This window comes from Hypanus sabinus, unplaced genomic scaffold, assembly GCF_030144855.1.
Source record: "Hypanus sabinus isolate sHypSab1 unplaced genomic scaffold, sHypSab1.hap1 scaffold_591, whole genome shotgun sequence".
Lineage (NCBI taxonomy): Eukaryota > Metazoa > Chordata > Chondrichthyes > Myliobatiformes > Dasyatidae > Hypanus > Hypanus sabinus.
The window spans coordinates 1-20,462 of NW_026781448.1; the positions used below are offsets into that span (position 1 = coordinate 1).

Below are 20,462 nucleotides of genomic sequence, written 5' to 3' on the forward strand. Positions count from 1 at the left end.
GTAGCCATGACACGTCGCTCATCGTGATACAAACATACCCCTCTCGGTGAGATCAGCACACCCCACAGCATAACACAGATACGCCAAACACCCCTGACACCAGAAGGCCCTTCATTGAGACATTTTCGTCCCCTTGGCATCGCGATAAACTTCAATGTACCCCTGTACACCTGTCCCCTGGCCACAGCCAAACCTAACAACGTGACACCGATATATCCCTCACAGCAACTCGGACCCTGCCCCGCACGATACTGACGCAGAACGCCAAGGGAACAACAACAAACCGTTCACCGGGACTTTAATAAACCCCACAGCGTGACAAAGACACCCACCCACAAGGTGGCGCCGTTGCCTCTCACTGTGCCACCAGCGCATCGTGACACTGACACAACACGCTCTGTGATCCGTTTGATAGTGTGACGCTGACTCACGTGTAACTGTAAACTCTAACATCCTTCACTATCTCTCTCAGTATCACAGATTCGTCAGTCAAAAGATCACCTCCGACAGAAACCACCATAAGTTAAACTCAACCCTTCAATCCAAGCTTTTCTGCGCTCAACTCTAATCTGTCTGATCTTAAACGAATGCACAACGATCTCCGTCACCAGTTCGCTGAGATGGAAAACGAAGTACAGATCTGTCAACGAAACCAAGGCTCAAATCTGTGGATTGTTGACCAGCAGAAGAGGTGGAGGCATCATCCCCCTGTTTCACCCTCTCCTCATCACAGGACAGACATGGAGAGAGGAATCGTCACTCTGTGCGTGACATTAAGAATGTATAAAAAGATGGTATGGAGGGAGATTGACTCTGTGTTTGACCCGGTGGGTGTGGGATGGAGTGTGAGATGAAGTTTACTTCTGTGTCTGATACTTTGCTGTGTGGTGCGTTGAGAAGATGTACAGGGGGAATCACTCTCCCTCTGAAATTTGTAATGTTCGCTGAAGGAGTTTCTTTCTGTGTCTAACAATTGGAATTGTGTGATGGGGCCGTGGAGAAGAGATTCACTCTGTGTCTGACGAAGGCCGTGTGTGATTAGACTTTGCGGAGAGATCAAAATTATGTTCTCTGACCTAGGGAGTGTGTGAGGGGCGGTGTAGAGGGAGCTGCACTCTGTTGGACCCCAGGAGTGTTTGATGAGAAGGTGTGGAATGAGAAATACCCAGAATCGGACCCCGTAAGAGTGTGACTGGACGGTGTGCAGGAAACTTCACTCGAGGTCTAACCGCTGGAATGAGTGACGAGGCCATGGAAAGAGAAAGATTCACTCTGTGTCTGATGCAGTCATTGCGTAACGGGACGTTGTAGAATGAGGTAAACTCTGTGCGTGACTCCAGGAGTGTGTGATGGGACAACGCAGACAGGAGCTCAACTCCATCTCTGACTCCAGGAGTACACGAAAGGCAGTGAGCTTCAGTTTACGTCTGACCCCGGGGGTCTGTGATGGGTCTGTAGAGAGGGAGATTCAACCTGCGACTGACCATGTGAGTGTGTGATCAGACGGTGTGCAAGGATCTTAAATTTGTGTCTCACCCCGTGTCTGTATGATAGGACTCTGTTTGACAAAGTGTGCCTCTGATGGGAAGCTATTGTGGGAAGAGGGGCTGAATGAGTGCGTTTTTTGGGGGCGGGGCATCATGAGTGCTTTTCCCCTGAACTCCCAACTCATCTACTCTTGTTTGAATCCCCCCTACTCTCAATGGAAAAAGCGTATCCACGTCAACTCTATCTATCCTCCTCATAATTTAAAATTCTTTTGCCAAGTCCCCCCTCAACCTTCTACGCTCCAGGGAATAAAGATCTAAATTGTTCAAACTTTCTCTGTAACTTTGGTGCTGAAACCCAGCAAACATTCTAGTAAATAATTTGTACTGTCTTTATTTTGTTGACATCTACCCTCTAATTCGTTGACCAGAACTGTACACAATTTCCTCTCTGATCATGGGCAGGTGTAATGGGGTAGTGTGGAGGGAGTTTTGCTGTGTGTTTGTCCGCAGGGTTGTATGATGGGAGAGTGCGCAGGGAGCTTCACTCCATGTTGGACCCAAAGAGTGTATGATAGTGTGCTGGAGTGAAAGGTTCAGGCTGAGACTGACCCCGGTCGTGTGTGATGGGACAGTGTGGAAGGAGCAACACTCTGTGTCTGACACTGGGAGAGCATGATGGGACCGTGGGACAAGAACTTTTTTCTTCGACTGTCCTCGAGAATGTGTGACGGGACCTTGTAGATGGAACCCGAATCTGTGTGCCCAATTAGGATGTTCGTGATTTAACGGCCTGCAGGGACTTTCACCCTATAACTGACTCCGTCTGCCTGTGATGGGACGGTGCTAAGGTAGTTTCATTGCGTGTCTGAGCTTGAGAGTGTGTGATGGGACGGTGTGGGGGAACTCCACTCTGTGCCCGAACCAGAGGCTGTGTGACGAGGCGCAGTGAAATGAGCTTCACTCCGTGTTTGATCGAGGGGTCTGCTATGGGACGGTGTGCGGGGAGCATCGCTCTGTTTCTGGCACAACGAGTGTGCGATAGGACGGTGTGGAGGGAGCATCGCTCTGTTTGTGAAACACTGAGTGTGTGATGGGATGGATTGGAGACAGCATCAGTCTGTGACTGACTGCGTGAGTGTATCAGGGGAGGGGGGAAAGGTTGCCTCAATCTCTGCCTGAAGGGAGTGTCTACGATGGATGATGTGGAAGGATCTTCACACTGTGCCCGATCCTGTGAATCTGTGATGGGACGTTGTGGACGGAACATCATTCTGTATCTCTCCCAGGGCGTTTGCGATTGGACAGTGTGGTACGTGATTCACTCTGTGTCTTGACTCCGGGAGTGTGTGATGGATGGTTTGCGGGAAGTTCACTGTGTCTGATCCTAGGTAATGTGCGATTCGACGGTGTGGGGGGAGATTCACTCTGTTCTTGATCTCAGCTGGACGTGATCAGAACGCATAGAGTGAAATTCACTCTGTGTGACACACCGGGTGTGTGTGATGGGAGAGTGAGAATGGAGATTCACTCTGAAGGGAGGGAGGGAGGGAGTGAAGGGAGTCTCATTGTTCCTTGTTCCCGATTTCCAGAGCAAACGTGTTCGGAGAACTGGGTCGATAATAAAGACCGGTGTTATTTCGTATCCACGTTTGTAGCACCTTTCCGCCGAGCGATTCAAGAATGTTCAAACCGTGATTCAAGGCTGCTGGAAATCAATTCAAGGGATGAAGCGGTATGTGTCACAGCAGGGGAAGATCCCACATTAACACAGGAATCATCACACACCTGCGGGGTCAGGCACAGAATGAAAACTCGCAATACACTTCTGTCTCACAATCCCGGGTGTCAGACACAGAGTGAAGCTCTCTCCCCACCATCTCGTCGCACACTCTAGGTGGAAGACAGAGTGAATATCTCTCCACATCGTCCCATCACGCACTGCCTGGGGGCGGCAAAGTGACGCACCATCTACACGGTCCAATGAAATATTCCCGGGCCAGACACACAGTGAAGCTCCCTCCACACATGTTCATCATAGATTCCAGGGGTTATACACAGAGTGAAGCTCCCTCTGTACTACCCCATCACACACTACCGGGGTGAGACACAAAGTGAATCTCCCTCCACCTCTTCCCAAAACATATTCCCGGGCTCTGTCACAGTGAGAACCTCCTTTCATACAGTCCCATCACACACTTCCGTCAATGGTTTTCGATTCTCAGCATTAATCAAAGGAATTTAATTTTACAGAGTTTTGTTTCCCGCTCTCTTGTCCCCAAAAACAACGTTTACTGGATTGGTCAATGCACGACAGGGTGAGATATTGACTGATCTGTGGGGTGGGAGATGGGGAATGACACTTGTCCCTGAGGGGAATAAATGGGATTAGTTTACGAACTGAAAAATGTCTGTGGGAAGTAAGCGGAGTGATGGGATATTTTGTCAGCAGAGAATGACACAAGTGGAATATGTTTAGGGAGCGGTATGTGTCTGCTGCGGGACAGGGCAGTAAAATATTTTGACGATTGTCAGTGGCCTCTGGGTTTATTTTGGTGACTGAAACAGAGCTGTGGGGATTTGGACATGCAGTGGAATTATTTTGGTGACTGACACAGAGCTGTGGGATTTGGACATGCAGTGGAATTATTTTGGTGACTGACACAGGGCTGTGAAGATTTGGACATGCAGTGGAATTATTTTGGTGACTGACACAGGGCTGTGGGGATTTGGAAATGCACTGGAATTATTTTGGTGACTGACGCAGGCTGTGTGGATTTGGACATGCAGTGGAATTAATTTGGTGACTGACACAGGGCTGTGGGGATTTGGACATGCAGTGGAATTATTTTGGTGACTGACACAGGGCTGTGGGGATTTGGGACATGCAGTGGAATTATTTTGGTGACTGACACAGGGCTGTGGGGATTCTGGACATGCAGTGGAATTATTTTGGTGACTGACACAGGGCTGTGGGATTTGACATGCAGTGGAATTGTTTTGGTTGACTGACGCAGGGCTGTGTGGATTTGGAAATGCACTGGAATTATATTGGTGACTGACACAGAGGTGTAGGGATTTGAAGATGCAGTGGAATTATTTTGGTGACTGACGCAGGGCTGTGTGGATTTGGAAATGCACTGGAATTATATGGTGACTGACACAGAGGTGTAGGGATTTGAAGATGCAGTGGAATTATTTTGTGACTGACGCAGGGCTGTGTGGATTTGGAAATGCACTGGAATTATATTGGTGACTGACACAGAGGTGTAGGGATTTGAAGATGCAGTGGAATTATTTTGGTGACTGACGCAGGACTGTGTGGAGAAGGAGGCAAACTCGGATTAGATTGACGACAGGTCTTGCTCTGTGAGAGAGAGTAGTGCAGCAGGATCAGTTTGGGGTCTGACACTGATCTGAGGGGAGAGTGTGGGACAAGTCGATTAGTTTCAAGACTGATACAGGGATGCAGGCACTGAGCCGGTCAGTGGGTAGAGATTTCGGACTGACATAAGTCTGAGGTTCGGTGAGGGGCAACGGGATTAACCTGGGGACGGACATGAACTGTCGGGAGAGGAAGGACCGTGGGATGGATTTGGGGACCGACACAGGACTGCATGAAGAGAGTGTGCCTGTGTGACTAATTTCGGTACCGCTGAAGTCTGGGGGGGGGGGGAGGATGAGAGAATCGGATTTGGTTGGGGAATGAAATAGATCTGAGAGGAGAAAGTTTGTGTGTTCGATTCGCATTGGGACTGCCACAGGATTGTGGGGACCACGGGACGACGGGTCGGAGGCTGTGGGGGAGGTGGTGTAGTTCGATTAATTTGGTGACTGGCACAGAGCAGTGGGGAGACATTGGGACACTGGAATTATTTTGGGAACGACACAGGACTGTGGCGATTGCCTAGTTTAATGGGACTAGTTTGGCGACGGTTTCGCTTTGCGCGCCAGATCTGATTTGTCTCTGTTCAAAGTTCTTATTTTTAACCATTTATTAATAGGAATTTTGACATTGGTCGGCTGTTCAAGATTTCCTCTGGAAGCTCCTCCTGCAATGTATGTATATCGAATGAATGGCGTGGCAACTGCCTCCGTGATAATCACCATTTCATCTGCGAGAAGTCCGCACGTTCCCACCCAGATATTCCTGAAAAGATCCAGGTTCTCTGTCAACTGCTCGGAGAGCCGACTTGAATCAAATGATTACCCTGTCTTTCACTTCCTTATCCGTCCTCCACTCTTTGACCCCATCCTGTCAAAATCCTCCCTACTTTCTCTGACCCTGCCTGCTGATCTAATCTCCACTTTTCGCAACCACATTCTCCCCACCACACATGGACAAACCCCTCTCCCCATCTATGACCTTCTTTATCGCCATCCCTCCACCATCCCGCTCTTCCACACTCCCTCTAACTCTCTCTCTCTACCCCCTCTCCTCACCCTATTTCCTCGAGCTTTCTCCGCCTGCAGTTTCTCCGCTCTCTCATCCAAACTTTTCTCTATCTCTCTCGATTCTCCCTCTCTACCGCACTCTCTCCCTCCCCTTTCCGTTTCCTCTAACACCACCGCCTCACGGATTCATCCCTCTTTCTCCTTTCCACCCACTCTCACCACAGTCCTGTCCAGTCTGGTTCTCCATACCCCAACTCTGGGTAAATGTCTTTGCACATTCCTTCTGCCTGTGCCCCTCTTGAGTTTATGCAACTCTGTAAGGTTACAGTCACGCACCAGGGAAGAAAGACCACTTCCTCTCTCCATCTCTGCCCCTCGAGTCCCGTATATTCCTGTAAATCTTTCCGGCTCAATGTCATTTTCCCCAGAGCAGAGCGACCAAAACTGTGCGGCCTCTCCGACGTCCTGTACCACGGCAACGTGACCTCCCGACTCCTGTATTCAGAGTCCTGACCAGTGAAGACCAGCGGGCCAAGTGTCCTGTCCACTCGGATCGGATGTTTTGCAACGGTATCGATATTTGATTTATTATCTGAGACAAACACGGCCTGGAATTTCTCTTTTTGCAGCATCAGTATGGCGCAAAGATATAAAATTAATGTAAATTACAAATTTTAAGAAATACCACAAAAAAGTAGAGTTATTTCTCGTGCGTTCGGAGATGCGATTGCGCAGTGGAAGAAGATGTCCCATTGCATCTCTTTGTTCTTCATTTTCTCACCGTTTAGAAACTATTCCGCACATTCGTTTCTGTAACCAACGTGCACGGCCATGCATTTTCCAACATTGTATTTCATTTGTTAATGAACATTCTACGAATATGTCTAAGTTCCTTTGCATCCTGTTTTTTTTCCTGAACACTACCTGCCCCGCCATCAAACTTTGTATCATCTGCATAATTGTCAACAATGTTATTTATCCATCATCTAAATAATTTATATACAGCATAAAACACCGACCCTGCGGAACGTCACCAGTCACTGGCAGCCAAACAGAAAAGGATCCTTTTTATTCCAACTCGCTGCCTCCTACCAGACAGCCAAAACTCTAACCATGTTTGCAGCTTTCCAATAATAACATCGGCTCTCAGCTTGGTAAACAGCCTCATGGGTGGCACCTTGTCCAAATGTACAACATCCCTCATATCCATTTTATCCATCCGAAGGGAATCTGTCCCCGTGGATGGTGTTTGCACCTTTTTCGTGTTGGCGTGAGGGTGCTTGGCCCACTATAGGTCCTCCGAGAAGCTGACAGCCAGGAAACTGGCAAATTTCAGTTAAAATCCTACGACATCGGAGCAGAATTAGGCCGTCAAGTCTGCTCTGCCGTTTCCACATCCCTGATCCATTTCCCTCTCAGCCCCAATCGCCCGTCTGCTCCTCGTCTCCCTTCATGCATTGTCTAATCAGGAACCTATCAACCTCTGCCGGAAACTCATCCAAATGGCTGGGCCTCCCCGGCTGCCTGCGGCATTGAATCCCGCAGATTCACCACGTTCTGGCGAAGGGAATTCCCGCACATCGCCTTTCTACTTTCGGAGTCTATTCTTCTCAGTGTGTGCCTTTTAACCTGGACTCTTTTACCATTGGAAACATCCTCTCCGCATCCACTCTCCCGTGTCCTTTCAATTATTAATAGATTTCGAGTGGCTCTACCCTCCGTCTTCAGCATGACAGTGGTCCCAGAGCCATCACACACTCCTCATATAATAAGCTTCCAATCCCGGAATCATTCTCGCGAAACTCCTTTGAACCCTGAACCCTGAACTCTGAGCACATCCCTAGTTAGATAAGGGATCCAATCCTACTCACAATACTCCAAATGAGGTCTCACTTGTGACTTGGGAAGCCTTAGAATGACAACATATAAACACTTAACAGTATAATAATTACAGCACAGAAGCAATCCACATCGCCCCTTCTAGTCCGGACCGAGCGCTTACTCTCACCGAGTCCCTCCTACCTGCACTCAGCCCATCACCCTCCATTCCTTCCCTGTCCATATACCTATCCATATAAAAATAACAAAATCGAACCTGCCTCTACCACTTCAAATGGAAGCTCGTTCCATACAGCTACCACTGAGTAAAGAAGTTGCCCTTCGTGATACCCCTGAACTGTTGCCCCTTAACTCTCAACTCATGTCCTCTTGTTAGAATCTCCCCTCCTGTCAATGGAAACAATCTATCCACGTCAACTCTATCCCCCTCATAATTGGAAATACCTCTATCAATTCCCCCTCAAACTTCTACGCTAAAAAAAAGAACACAGACCTAACATGTTCAACCATTCTCTGTAACTTCGGTGCTGAAACCTAGGTAACATTTCACTAAATCTAGTCCGCACACTTTCTCTATTTTGCTGACATCTTTCCTATAATTCGGTGACCATAACTATACATAGTACTCCAATTTTAGCTTCACCAATGCCTTGTACAATTTTAACATTACATCGCAACTCCTATACACAATGCTCTGATTTATAAATGGCAGCATACCAACAGCTTTCTTCACCACCCCATCCACATGAGATTCCACCTTCAGGGAACTATGCACCATTATTCATAGATTACTCTGTTCTACTACATTCTTCAATGCCCTACCATTTACCATGTAGTTCTCATTTTGATTATTCCTAACACAATGTAACATATCACACTTATCAGTATTATACTCCATCTGTCATCATTCTGCCCACTGTACTAACTGGCCTAAATCTCTCTGCAGACTTTGAAAGCCTACTTCATTATCCAAAACGCCACCTATCTTAGTATCATCTGCATGCTTTCTAATCGAATTTACCACCCTATATATCCAGATCATTAATGTATATGACAAATTACATTGGACCCAGTACAGATCCCTGAGGCACATCAAACTGCATGTGAAACATTTATGAAAACTACAGAGGTCTGCCGAATCGCTCTGCACCGCAGATTTATTTTAAAATTTTCTGTCAATCAAGAAGACAGTTTACGTTTTTATTTGAAATTGCAAGACCATGCAATTCGCAACACTGTATTCTAACTGCCACGTCCATTCTCATTCTCCTAATGTGTCTGAGCCCTTCACCATCCCCTTGTTGTTTTAGTTTTACACAACCTGTTGCTCGATAACGTCGCTACAGACTGTGGTTTCCGGATGGGGGAGCCTATCATCCTGTTGCAGAGCGTCGGGCACCAGTCCAGGATTTGGAATCGGTGATTAGAACTGGGAGCACGTGCGCACTGAACCGTCCACATCCTGTTACGCGCACTCATAGTATCCGGGACAGAATTCCAGACAACCGGGATTGTGGAGTGCTGGGGATTGCTGAGAGGAGAAGGTTGCAGGAGGGAGTGAGAGGGCTAGTTCTCATTTTGACTTGTGTAGTGTTTAATACCATTGTGCGGATTTGGCGAGGGATAGCTGCAGAGGATCTAAACAATGTCTGAACCGTGAGTGTGTGAAGGGATGGGGAAGAGTGAATTCACTCTGCGTCTGTACCAGAAAAAGTGTGATGGGACAGTGTCGAGGAAGCTTCACGTGTCTGAGTCCGAGAGTGTGTGATGGGACCGTGTGGAGGGAGCTTCACTCTGTGTCTGACATTGGGAGTTTCTGATGGGATAGCGTGGAGTGAGTTCCACTCTGTGATATTGGGAATATGTGAATGAATGGTATGGGGGGGGGGAGCCTCGCTCCGTGTTTGTCTGATGGAGTCGTAGATTCTTATAATATTGGCGCTGGGACAGAGATCAGGAGCGGGAGAAATATATACATTACAAAGCACTGGACATCCTGAAAACAGAGATCAGGAGCGGGAAAAATATATACATTACAAAGCACTGGACAGCCTGTAAACAGAGATCAGGATCGGGACAAATATATACAGTACAAAGCACTGGACAGCCTGAAAACAGAGATCAGGAGCGGGACAAATATATACATTACAAAGCAATGGACAGCCTGTAAACAGAGATCAGGAGCGGGACAAATGTATACATTACAAAACACTGGAGAGCCTGTAAACAGAGATCAGGAGCGGGACAAATATATACATTGCACATCACTGGACAGCCTGAAAACAGAGATCAGGAGCGGGACAAATATATACATTACAAAGCACTGGACAGCCGGTAACCAGAGATCAGGAGCGGGACAAATATATACATTGCACATGACTGAATAGACTGAAAACAGAGATCAGGATCGGGACAAATATATACATTACAAAGCACTGGACAGCTTGTAAACAGAGATCCGGAGCGGGACAAAGATATACATTACAAAGCACTGGACAGCCTGTAAACAGAGATCCGGAGCGGGACAAATATATACATTACAAAGCACTGGACAGCCTGTAAACAGAGATCCGGAGCGGGACAAATGTATACATTACAGAGCACTGGACAACCTGTAAACAGAGATCAGGAGCGGGACAATATATATACAGTACAAAGCAGTGGACAACCTGTCAACAGAGATCAGGAGCGGGACAAATATATACATTACAAAGCACTGGACAGACTGAAAACAGAGATCAGGAGCGGGACAAATATATACATTACAAAGCAATGGACAGCCTGTAAACAGAGATCAGGAGCGGGACAAATATATACATTACAAAGCACTGGACAACCTGTAAACAGAGATCAGGAGCGGGACAAATATATACATTACAAAGCACAGGACAACCTGAAAACAGAGGTCAGGAGCGGGACAAATATATACATTACAAAACACTGGACAGCCTGAAAACAGTGATCAGGAGCGGGACAAATATATGCATTACAAAGCACTGGACAGACTGTAAACAGAGATCAGGAGCGGGACAAATATATACATTACAAAGCACTGGACAACCTGTAAACGGAGATCCGGAGCGGGACAAATATATACATTACAAAGCACTGGACAGCCTGTAAGCAGAGATCTGGAGCGGGACAAATATATACATTACAAAACACTGGACAGCCTGTAAACAGAGATCAGGAGCGGGACAAATATATACATTACAAAGCACTGGACAGCCTGTAAACAGAGATCAGGGTGTCTGACCCCGGGAGGATGTAATGGGACGGTGCGGTTGGAGATTCACCCTGCGTTTGACCACGGACGTGTCTGATGTGAAAGAGTAGAGGGAGCTTCACTCTGTGTCTGACCACGGGATTATGTGATGGGACGGTGTTGGGGAGAGATTTGCACTCTGTCTGAACCGGGAGTGTGTGATGGGACAGAGTGGAAGAAGATTCACTCTGTTTCTGACCCCGGGACTGTGCGATGGGATTGTCACGTGGGAGAGTCCATCTCAGTCTAACACCGGGAGTGTGTGATGGGACGCTGTGGAGTGAGATTCACTCTGTGTCTGACCCCGAGAGTGTGTGATGGAACGGTGTGGAGGAAGATTCACTCTGTGTCTGACCCCGGGAGTGTGTGATTGGACAGTGCGGAGGGAGATTCACTCTGTGTCTGACCACGGGAGTGTGTGATGGGACGGTGTGGAGGGAGATTCACTCTGTGTCTGATGTGTGATGGGACTGTGTTGGGGGAATATTTGCTCTCTGTCTGACCCTGGGGTGTGTGATGGGACGTTGTGGAGGGAGCTTCACTCTGTGTCCGACATGGTGAGAGTGTGATTGGACAGTGTGGAAGGAGATTCACTCTGTGTCTGACTCTGGAAGTGTGTGATGGGAAAACGCGGTGGGAGATTCACTCTGTGTCTGTGCCCGGGACTGTGTGATTGGACCGGGTTGAGTGAACTTCATGCTGTGTGTAACCCCTGTATTGTGTGATGGGACGGTGTGGAGGGAGATTTACTCATGTCTGACCCGGGTCTGAGTGATGGACGGTGTGGAGAGAGATTTACTCTTTGTCTGACCCGGGTGTGTGTGATGAGACAGTCTGGAGGGAGATTCACGCTGTATCTGACCCCGGTAGTTGTGTGAAGGGAGATTTATTCTCTGCCGGAACCTGTAGTGTGTGATGGGACGGTGCAGAGGGAAATTCTGTCTGTGTCTGAACCCGGAAGTGTCTGATGGGACATTGCGGTGGGAGATTCACTCTGTGCCTGAGCACATGACTGTGTGATGAGACCGTGTGGAGTGAACTTCACTCTGTGTGTAACCTCTGGAGTGTGTGATCGGACAGTGTGGAGGGCGATTTACTCTCAGATAGTGTGTACAGAGCAGAGGCTGTTGAGGGGGAAAATTGGTCTCAATCGTCTGAGATGCTTGGAAAATTGTGTACAGCATCGAAAAGTACAAACACAGGACCGAAGGTGTTGAATTTTAATGTGTGGAGTATAATCGATACAGCGGCGATTCTTTGGCAGGAAGTCAAGCGTGGGAATAAACGGAGACCTACACAGAGAGGCAGTTACATCCAAGATGGACACAGTAAACTGGGTGACAGCCGGGAAGGGGAAAGCGGTTCAGGAGCCAGTTCAGTGGTCATCCTCATCAGCACCCGGTGTAACACTTCAGATACAGTCGGGCATACGGACTAATAGAGGGAGGTCCCTGTGGTCGGCTGTTTGGAATGGGTCTGCCTCCTGGCTCAGAAGGCAAGGGGGGAAAGAAGAGACACGCTGCGGTGATGGTGGATTTGTGAGTTTTGGGAATAGACAGGAGGTTCGCCGTGCCAGAATGAGATTCCCGGATGGTATGTTGTCTCCCGCTTGCCAGGTCCGGGATATCTCAAACCGAGTCCTCAACACTCCTAAGTGCGAGGGCCAGAAGTCACAAGTCTGTTCAGTGAGTAGGTGTGATTAAATTCATTCTGTAATTTGTGAGGGAGAAGCGACACTCACATACATCAGCATCAAAATGGAATAATGGGATTGACAGAGGCATCAGAGAGGAGCTTGCCCATGTAGACAGGAGTTGGGGACTGGATGGGATGCCGGCAGTCTGAAATTTCTGGTAATTTTACACAATGAACAGGATACATTTGCCCCAAAGAAGAAGAGGTTCTCACATGATAGGAGTAGACATCCGTGGCTGACAACGGAAATTAAGGATTGCAGTTAAGCCAAGGAAAGCTCATGCAAAATGGCAAAAGTGAGTAGGAATTGGATGACTTGAAAGCTTTTAAAATCAAACAAAAGGCAACAAGAAAGGCTCTGAAATTAAAAAAAAAAATAATACTGGAAAATATCTGGAATATGATGGTAAACTAGCCAATAATATAAAACAGGACGCTATAAGTTGTTTTAAAAAATCATTTTATCGGCACCCGTTGTTCTCGCTCGAACCTGTGACCTTCAGAATTTCAGCCTGAGTCTGGCCGTGTTCGTCTGTGATCGGACGGTGTGCAGGGAGCGTAAATCTGTGTCTCAGCCCGTGTGTGGCTGATGGGACTCTGTGTTCGATACAGATGTATGTGACGAGGAGCTACTGCGGGAAGGAGGGAGGGTGGGTGTGAGGGGGGTTATGTGTTTGTCCGACACAGGGAACGCGGGCCTGGATGGTGTTCCGCTCTGTGTCAGATATCTCTGTGATAGGACGGTGTGGAAGGAACTTCTCTCGTTTACTGAACCCCGTGATATCTCCGGGTAGAAGGAGCACCATACTATGGTTGACCACGGGCGTGTGCGGCGGGATGAAGCAGAGAGTGTTTCATTTCCTATCTGACCACAGGAGGTTGGATTGGGATAGTGCGGAGGAATGTTCACTCGGTATTTGACACAAGGAATGTATCAGAGTGTGAATTAGGGTTAGGGTCGTGTGTGATGGGACAGTGTGGAAGGTGCATCAGTCTGTGTCTGACACCGGGAGAGGATGATGCAACCGTGATACAAGAGCTTCATTCTTCGTCTGTCCCCGAGAATCAGTGACCCGACATTGAGTGCGGAACCCAAATGTGTGTCTGACCCGTCAGTAAGTGTGTGTTTGAATGGGCCGCAGGTTCATTCACTCTGTAACTTTTGGGACGATACCGAGATAGTTTCATGGCATGTCTGATCTCGGGAATGTGTTGGAACGGTGTGGAGGGAGAATCACTCTGTGTTCGTCCACGGGCATGTGTGATGGGACGGTGCGGATGGAGATTCACTCTCTGTCTTACCCCGGGAGTTTGTGATGGGTCGGTGTGGAGGGAGATTCACACTGTCTCTGACCCCGGGATAGTGTGGTGGGACGGTGTGGAGGGAGATTCACTCTGTTTCTGAGCACGGGAGGGTGTGACGGGACGGTGTGTAGGGAGTTTCACTCAGTGTCTGACCACGGCAAAATTGGCGGTAAATTGCATTTGGGTGCAAGTTAGAGGGTTTATCTCTTTGAATCTTTATATAGGAGAAGATTGGGTGATTTAAGGTTCAAAAAAAGCGGCTGTTGATTTGTTTTCAGATTAATTAAAGTTTATTTCTTTATAATCGCACAGTCAGAGCAGCAGTAATGGCAGGCAGGAGAGTTGAATTCTCCTCTTGCGAGATGTGTGAAGGCAGGGGGACCTCCAGAGTCCCCGACAACTTCACCTGTCAGAAGGTCATCCGGCTGCCCCTGCTCAAGGTCTGCGTTTCAGAGTTTGAACTGGAACTGGCAGAACTCGGGCTCATTCCGGAAGCTGCGGGGGTGATACGGAGGTCATATAGAGAGGTATTTACTCTCATGGAGAAAGATACTGGAAACTGGCTGACAGACAGGAAGACGAAAGGGGTTAAACATCCCGAGCCACAGCAGAGATATATTGTGGCCAACCCGCACAATAACAGGAGGACAACAGAGCGTGACCGTGTTTGGCCCACTATAAACCCTTTGACTTGCTGACACACAGTAACCCAGGAACTTCTATTAAACCCACACGACATAGGAGCAGAATTAGGACATCGGGACTGCTTGCCATTTCATCATGGCTGATCCATACTCCTCTCAGCTCCTGTCCCCCGCCTTCTCCCGCTACCCCTTCAGGTCTTGAATAATGAGGAATCTTTCAAACTCTTGTCTTAGGATTCCGAATGTCTCGGCCTCCACCGCTGCCTGCGCTTTGGATTCCGCAGATTTAGCGCTCCCTGGAGAAGGAAATCCGCTTCATCTCTATTATAAAAGAAGTCCTCTATTCTAATCTGTGTCTTCAGGTCTTAGACTACCCTAAAACAGGACAAAAATCTTTCCACATCCACACTGTCATGGCATTTCACCATCGGAGCGCTTTCAATAAGGTGACGACACATTCTACTGAATTCCAGCCGGTACAGTCCCCAGAGCATCATATGACAATCCGGCAAATCCTGAAAACCTGTTCGTGAATCTGATTTGAACCCTTTCAATAGGAGCACGTACTTGTTCCGATAAGGGATCAAAACCTGCTCACAATGCTGCAACTGTGGCCTCATAGTTCCGTATTAGGGATAAAAATTACATCCTCTTTTGTACATTCCAGTCCTCTGGAATTGAATGGGTGGAGGGGAACGGCACAAAATGTCTGAACAGCGAGTGCGTAACGAGACAAAGAAGAAGAGGTTTCACTCTGTGTCTGTACCAGGGAGAATGTGATGCTGGAGTGCGGAGGGAGCCTCAGCCTGTGTAATAATGGGTGGTGTGATGGGACGGTGTGGAGGGAGATACACTCTGTGTCCGACCCCGGGAGTGTGTGATGGGACGGTGTGTAGGGAGTTTCACTCAGTGTCTGACCCCGGGAGTGTGTGATGGGACGGTGTTGAGGGAGATTCCCTCTGTCTGACCCCGGGAGTGTGTGATGCGACGCTGATGAGAGAGTTTCACTCCGTGTCTGACCACGGGAGTGTGTGCTGGGACGGAGTGGAGGGAGATTTACTCTGTGTTTGACACAGAGAATGTGTTGTGGGACGGTGTGGAGGTAGATTCACTCTATGTCTGAACCCGGGTGTGTGCGACGGGACGCTGTGGAGGGAGATTCACTCTGTGTCCGACCCCGGGAGTGTGTGATGGGACGGTGTGTAGGGAGTTTCACTCAGTGTCTGACCCCGGGAGTGTGTGATGGGATGGTGCGGAGGGAGATTCACTCTGTGTCTGACCCCGGGAGTGTGTGATGGGACGGTGCGGAGGGAGTTTCACTCAGTGTCTGACCACGGGAAAATTGGCGGTAAATTGCATTTGGGTGCAAGTTAGAGGGTTTATCTCTTTGAATCTTTATATAGGAGAAGATTGGGTGATTTAAGGTTCAAAAAAAAGCGGCTGTTGATTTGTTTTCAGATTAATTAATGTTTACTTCTTTATAATCGCACAGTCAGAGCAGTAGTAATGGCAGGCAGTTGAGTTGAATTCTCCTCTTGCGAGATGTGTGAAGGCAGGGAGACCTCCAGAGTCCCCGACAACTTCACCTGTCAGAAGGTCATCCAGCTGCCCCCTCTCACAGTCTGCGTTTCAGAGTTTGAACTGGAACTAGCAGATCTCGGGATCATTCAGGAAGCTGCGGGGGTGATACGGAGGTCATATAGAGAGGTATTTAAACTCATGGAGAAGGATACTGGAAACTGGGTGACAGACAGGAAGACGAAATGGGTTAAACAACCAGAGCCACAGCAGAGACATCTTGTGGCCAACCCGCACAATGACAGGTAGACAACAGAGCGTGAACGTGTATGGCCCACGATAAATCATTTGAGTTGCTGACACACAGTAACCCAGGAACTTCTATTAAACCCACACGACATAGGAGCAGAATTAGGACATCGGGACTGCTCGCCATTTCATCATGGCTGATCCATTCTCCTCTCAGCTCCAGTCTCCCGCCTTCTCCCGCTACCCCTTCAGGTCTTGAATAATGAAGAATCTTACAAACTCTCGCTTTAAGGTTCCGAATGGATCGGCCTCCACCGCTGCCTGCGCTTTGGATTCCCCAGATTCACCGCTCCCTGGCGAAGGAAATCCGCCTCATCTCTATTATAAAAGATGTCATCTATTCTAAGCTGTGTCTTCTAATCCTAGACTACCCTGAAACAGGACCAAAATCTTTCCACATCCACACTGTCATGGCAATTCACCATCGGAGCGCTTTGAATAAGGTGACCCAACGTTCTACTGAATTCCAGCCGGTACAGTCCCCAGAGCATCAAACCGCATCATATGACAATCCGTCCAATCCTGGAAACGTGTTCGTGAATCTGATTTGAAACCTTTCCAATAGGAGCACATACTTTGTTCGATAAGGGATCAAAACCTGCTCACAATGCTGCAACTGTGGCCTCACAGTATCGTATTAGGGCTTAAAATTACATCCTTTTTGTACATTCCAGTCCTCTCGAATTGAATGGGTGGAGGGGAACGGCACGAAATGTCTGAACCGCGAGTGCCTAACGAGACAAGGAAGAAGAGGTTTCACTCTGTGTCTGTACCAGGGAGAATGCGATGTTGGAGTGTGGAGGGAGCCTCAGCCGGTGTCTAACCATGGGTGGTGCGATGGGACGGTGGGGAGAGAGATTCACACTGTGTCTAACCCTGTGAGTGTGTGATGGGACGGTGTTGAGGGAGATTCACACTACGTCTGACCCCGGGGGTGTGTGTTTGGACGGTGTGGAGGGAGATTCACTCTCTATCAGACTCCGGGAGTGTGTGATGGGACGGTGCGGAGGGATATTCACTCAGTGTCTGACCACGGGAAGATTGGCGGTATATTGGATTTGTGTGAAAGTTAAAGGGTTTATCTCATTGAATCTTTAAATACGAGCAGATTGGGTGATAGAAGGTTCAATAAAAAGCGGCTGTTGATTTGTTTTCAGATTAATTAATGTTTATTTCTTTATCATCGCACAGTCAGAGCAGTAGTCATGGCAGGCAGGAGAGTTGAATTCTCCTCTTGCGAGATGTGGGAAGGCAGGAAGAACTCCAGAGACCCCGACAACTTCACCTGTCAGAAGGTCATCCAGCTGCCCCTTCTCACACTCCGCGTTACAGAGTTAGAACTAGAACTGGATGAACTCGGAATTATTCTGGATGATGCGGGGGTGATACGGAGATCACACTGAGAGGTATTTACACTCACGGAGTAGGATGCTGGAAACTGGTTGACAGACAGGAAGATGAAAGGGTTTGAACAACCAGAGCCAACGCAGAGACATCTTGTGGCCACCCCGCACAATAACAGGTAGACAACTGAGCGTGAACATGTTTGGCCCACTATAAATCCTCTGAGTTGCTGACACACAGTAACCCAGGAAATTCAATTAAACCCACTCGACATAGGAGCACAATTAGGATATCGGGTCTGCTCGCCATTTCATCATGGCTGAACCATTCTCCTCTCAGCTCCAGTCTCCCGCCTTCTCCCGCTACTCCTTCAGGCCTTGAATAATGAAGAATCTTTCAAACTCTTGCCTGAAGGTTCCCAATGTCTCGGCCTCCACCGCTGCCTTCGCTTTGGAATCCGCAGATTTACCGCTCTCTGGCGAAGTAAATCCGCCTCATCTCTATTATAAAATATGTCCTCTATTCTAATCTGTGTCTTCTGGTCCTAGACTACCCTAAAACAGGAAAAAAATCTTCCCACATCCACTCTGTCATGGCGTTTCATCATCGGAGCGCTTTCAATAAGGTGACCCCACATTCTACTGAATTCCAGCCGATACAGTCCCCAGAGCATCAAACCGCAAATCATATGACAATCCGTCCAATCCTGGAAACGTGTTCGTGAATCTGATTTGAAACCTTTCCAATAGGAGCACATACTTTGTTCGATAAGGGATCAAAACCTGCTCACAATGCTGCAACTGTGGCCTCACAGTATCGTATTAGGGCTTAAAATTACATCCTCTTTTGTACATTCCAGTCCTCTCGAAATGAATGGGTGGAGGGGAACGGCACGAAATGTCTGAACCGCGAGTGCGTAACGAGACTAGGAAGAAGAGGTTTCACTCTGTGTCTGTACCAGTGAGAATGTGATGTTGGAGTGTGGAGGGAGCCTCAGCCTGTGCCTAACTATGGGTGGTGTGATGGGACGGTGTGGAGGGAGATTCACTCCGTGCTTGACCCCGGGAGTATGTGATTGGACTGTGTGGAGGGAGTTTCACTCAGTGTCTGTCCCCAGGAGGGTGTGATGGGACGGTCTGGAGGGAGATTCACTCTGCGTCTGACCCTGTGAGTGTGTGATGGGACGGTGTTGAGGGAGATTCACTCTACGTCTGACCCCGGGAGTGTGTGTAGGGACGGTGTGGAGGGAGATTCACTCTGTGTCTGACCCCGGGAGTGTGTTATGGGTTGGTGTGGAGGAAGATTCACTCTGTGTCTGACCCCTGGAATGTGTGATGGAACTGTGTGGGAGGAGATTCACTCTGTGTCTGCCCCCGGGAGAGTGTGATGGAGCAGAGTGGAGGGAGATTCACTCTGTGTCTGAACCCTGGGTTGTGTGATGGAACGGTGTGAAGGGAGATTCACTCTGTGTCTGATCCTGGGATTGTGTAATGCTGTGGTGTGAAGGGAGCCGTTGGGACAGCTTCCCGTCAGTTTTTGGGAGCTGGATGAATGTGTGCTTTCAAAAGCAGCCCCTCGCATTTGTTTCACCAACAACCAATCAACGAAACGGTCTCATTAGCAAGGAAAAGTAAAGATAAGACAGGGTGGTAGGTTCGTTTTCAATACAGTGATTGTTTCCTTCTTTATAATGGTACTGTTAGAGCAGAAGTCATGCATGGCAGGACAGTTGAATGCTCCGCTTGAAAGACGTGCACGAAATGGAGACCTCCCGTGTCTCTGACGACTTTATCTGTGAGAAGGGCATCCAGATGCAGAGTCGAACCCTCCCCGTTAAGGATCTGGAACTGGAACGGGATGATCTCGGGATCATTCGTTAAAGCGAGGAGCTGATAGAGGGGACGTATGGGAGTTAGTCTGACCCAATGTGCGGTTCACAGTAAACTGGGTGACAGCCAGGAGGATGAAACCTGTTTGAAAGCCAGGCCCGGTGCAGAGTGCCTGCTGTGGGCAATCTCCTCAATAACACGTAAACCACTTTTCATAGTTCTGCGTGGGAGGAGAGCGGTGCAGATGTACGTTTAGAAATATGTCTCACAGGTCAGGACTCTGGCAATGAGATCAGTTCTGTGGCTCAGAAGGCAAGGGAGGATAATCCAGATTAACACGTGACTAAGGTGTTGGAGTAGGAATGAGGAACTCCACTGCTGGATCTTTGAGGTCTCTTCCATGGAAGTTGCGACCTGTGCATAAGAGACGGTTTCTCTGCAATCCAAGATAAATCGTCATTCAACTATACATGAATATCCATGTAGATAGAAATATAGAAAACGTACAGCACAATACTGACCCTTCAGCCCACAATTTTTTGCCGAACATGTCCCTAACCTAGAAATGACTAGGACTACCTATCGCACTCTATGTTTCTCAGCTCCATATCTAAAAATCTTTTAAAAGACGCTTTCGTATCTGCCTTCACCACCAATGCTGGCAGCCCATTCCACGCAGCCACCACACTCTGAGTAAAAAATCCTCTGTACCTACTACCTAGCACATTAATCTGTGTCCTCTTGTGTCAAACATTTCTGCTCTGGGAAAATGTCGCTGACTATCCGTACGATCAATGCCTCTCATTATCTTGTACACCTCTATCAGGTCACC

General features: G+C 48.2%; 1 protein-coding gene across 1 annotated transcript; it reads left to right on the plus strand.

Annotated features, from left to right (window-relative positions):
• Positions 1-625: 625 nt before the first annotated feature.
• Positions 626-6,404, plus strand: LOC132389533 (uncharacterized). Its single transcript, XM_059962005.1, has 4 exons — positions 626-691; positions 3,080-3,222; positions 3,741-3,805; positions 5,492-6,404. Exons 2-4 carry the CDS (start codon positions 3,215-3,217, stop codon positions 6,364-6,366), a joined length of 948 nt encoding a protein of 315 aa, XP_059817988.1. The 5' UTR covers positions 626-691; positions 3,080-3,214; the 3' UTR covers positions 6,367-6,404.
• The last annotated feature ends 14,058 nt before the right edge of the window (positions 6,405-20,462 follow it).

What these genes read in the sequence shown, in the direction of transcription:
- LOC132389533 (XM_059962005.1), top strand. An exon ending in ATTGGTCAATGCACGACAGG is followed by an intron (nt 3,806 to 5,491) that starts GTGAGATATTGA and finishes ATTTATTAATAG; the next exon opens with GAATTTTGACATTGGTCGGC.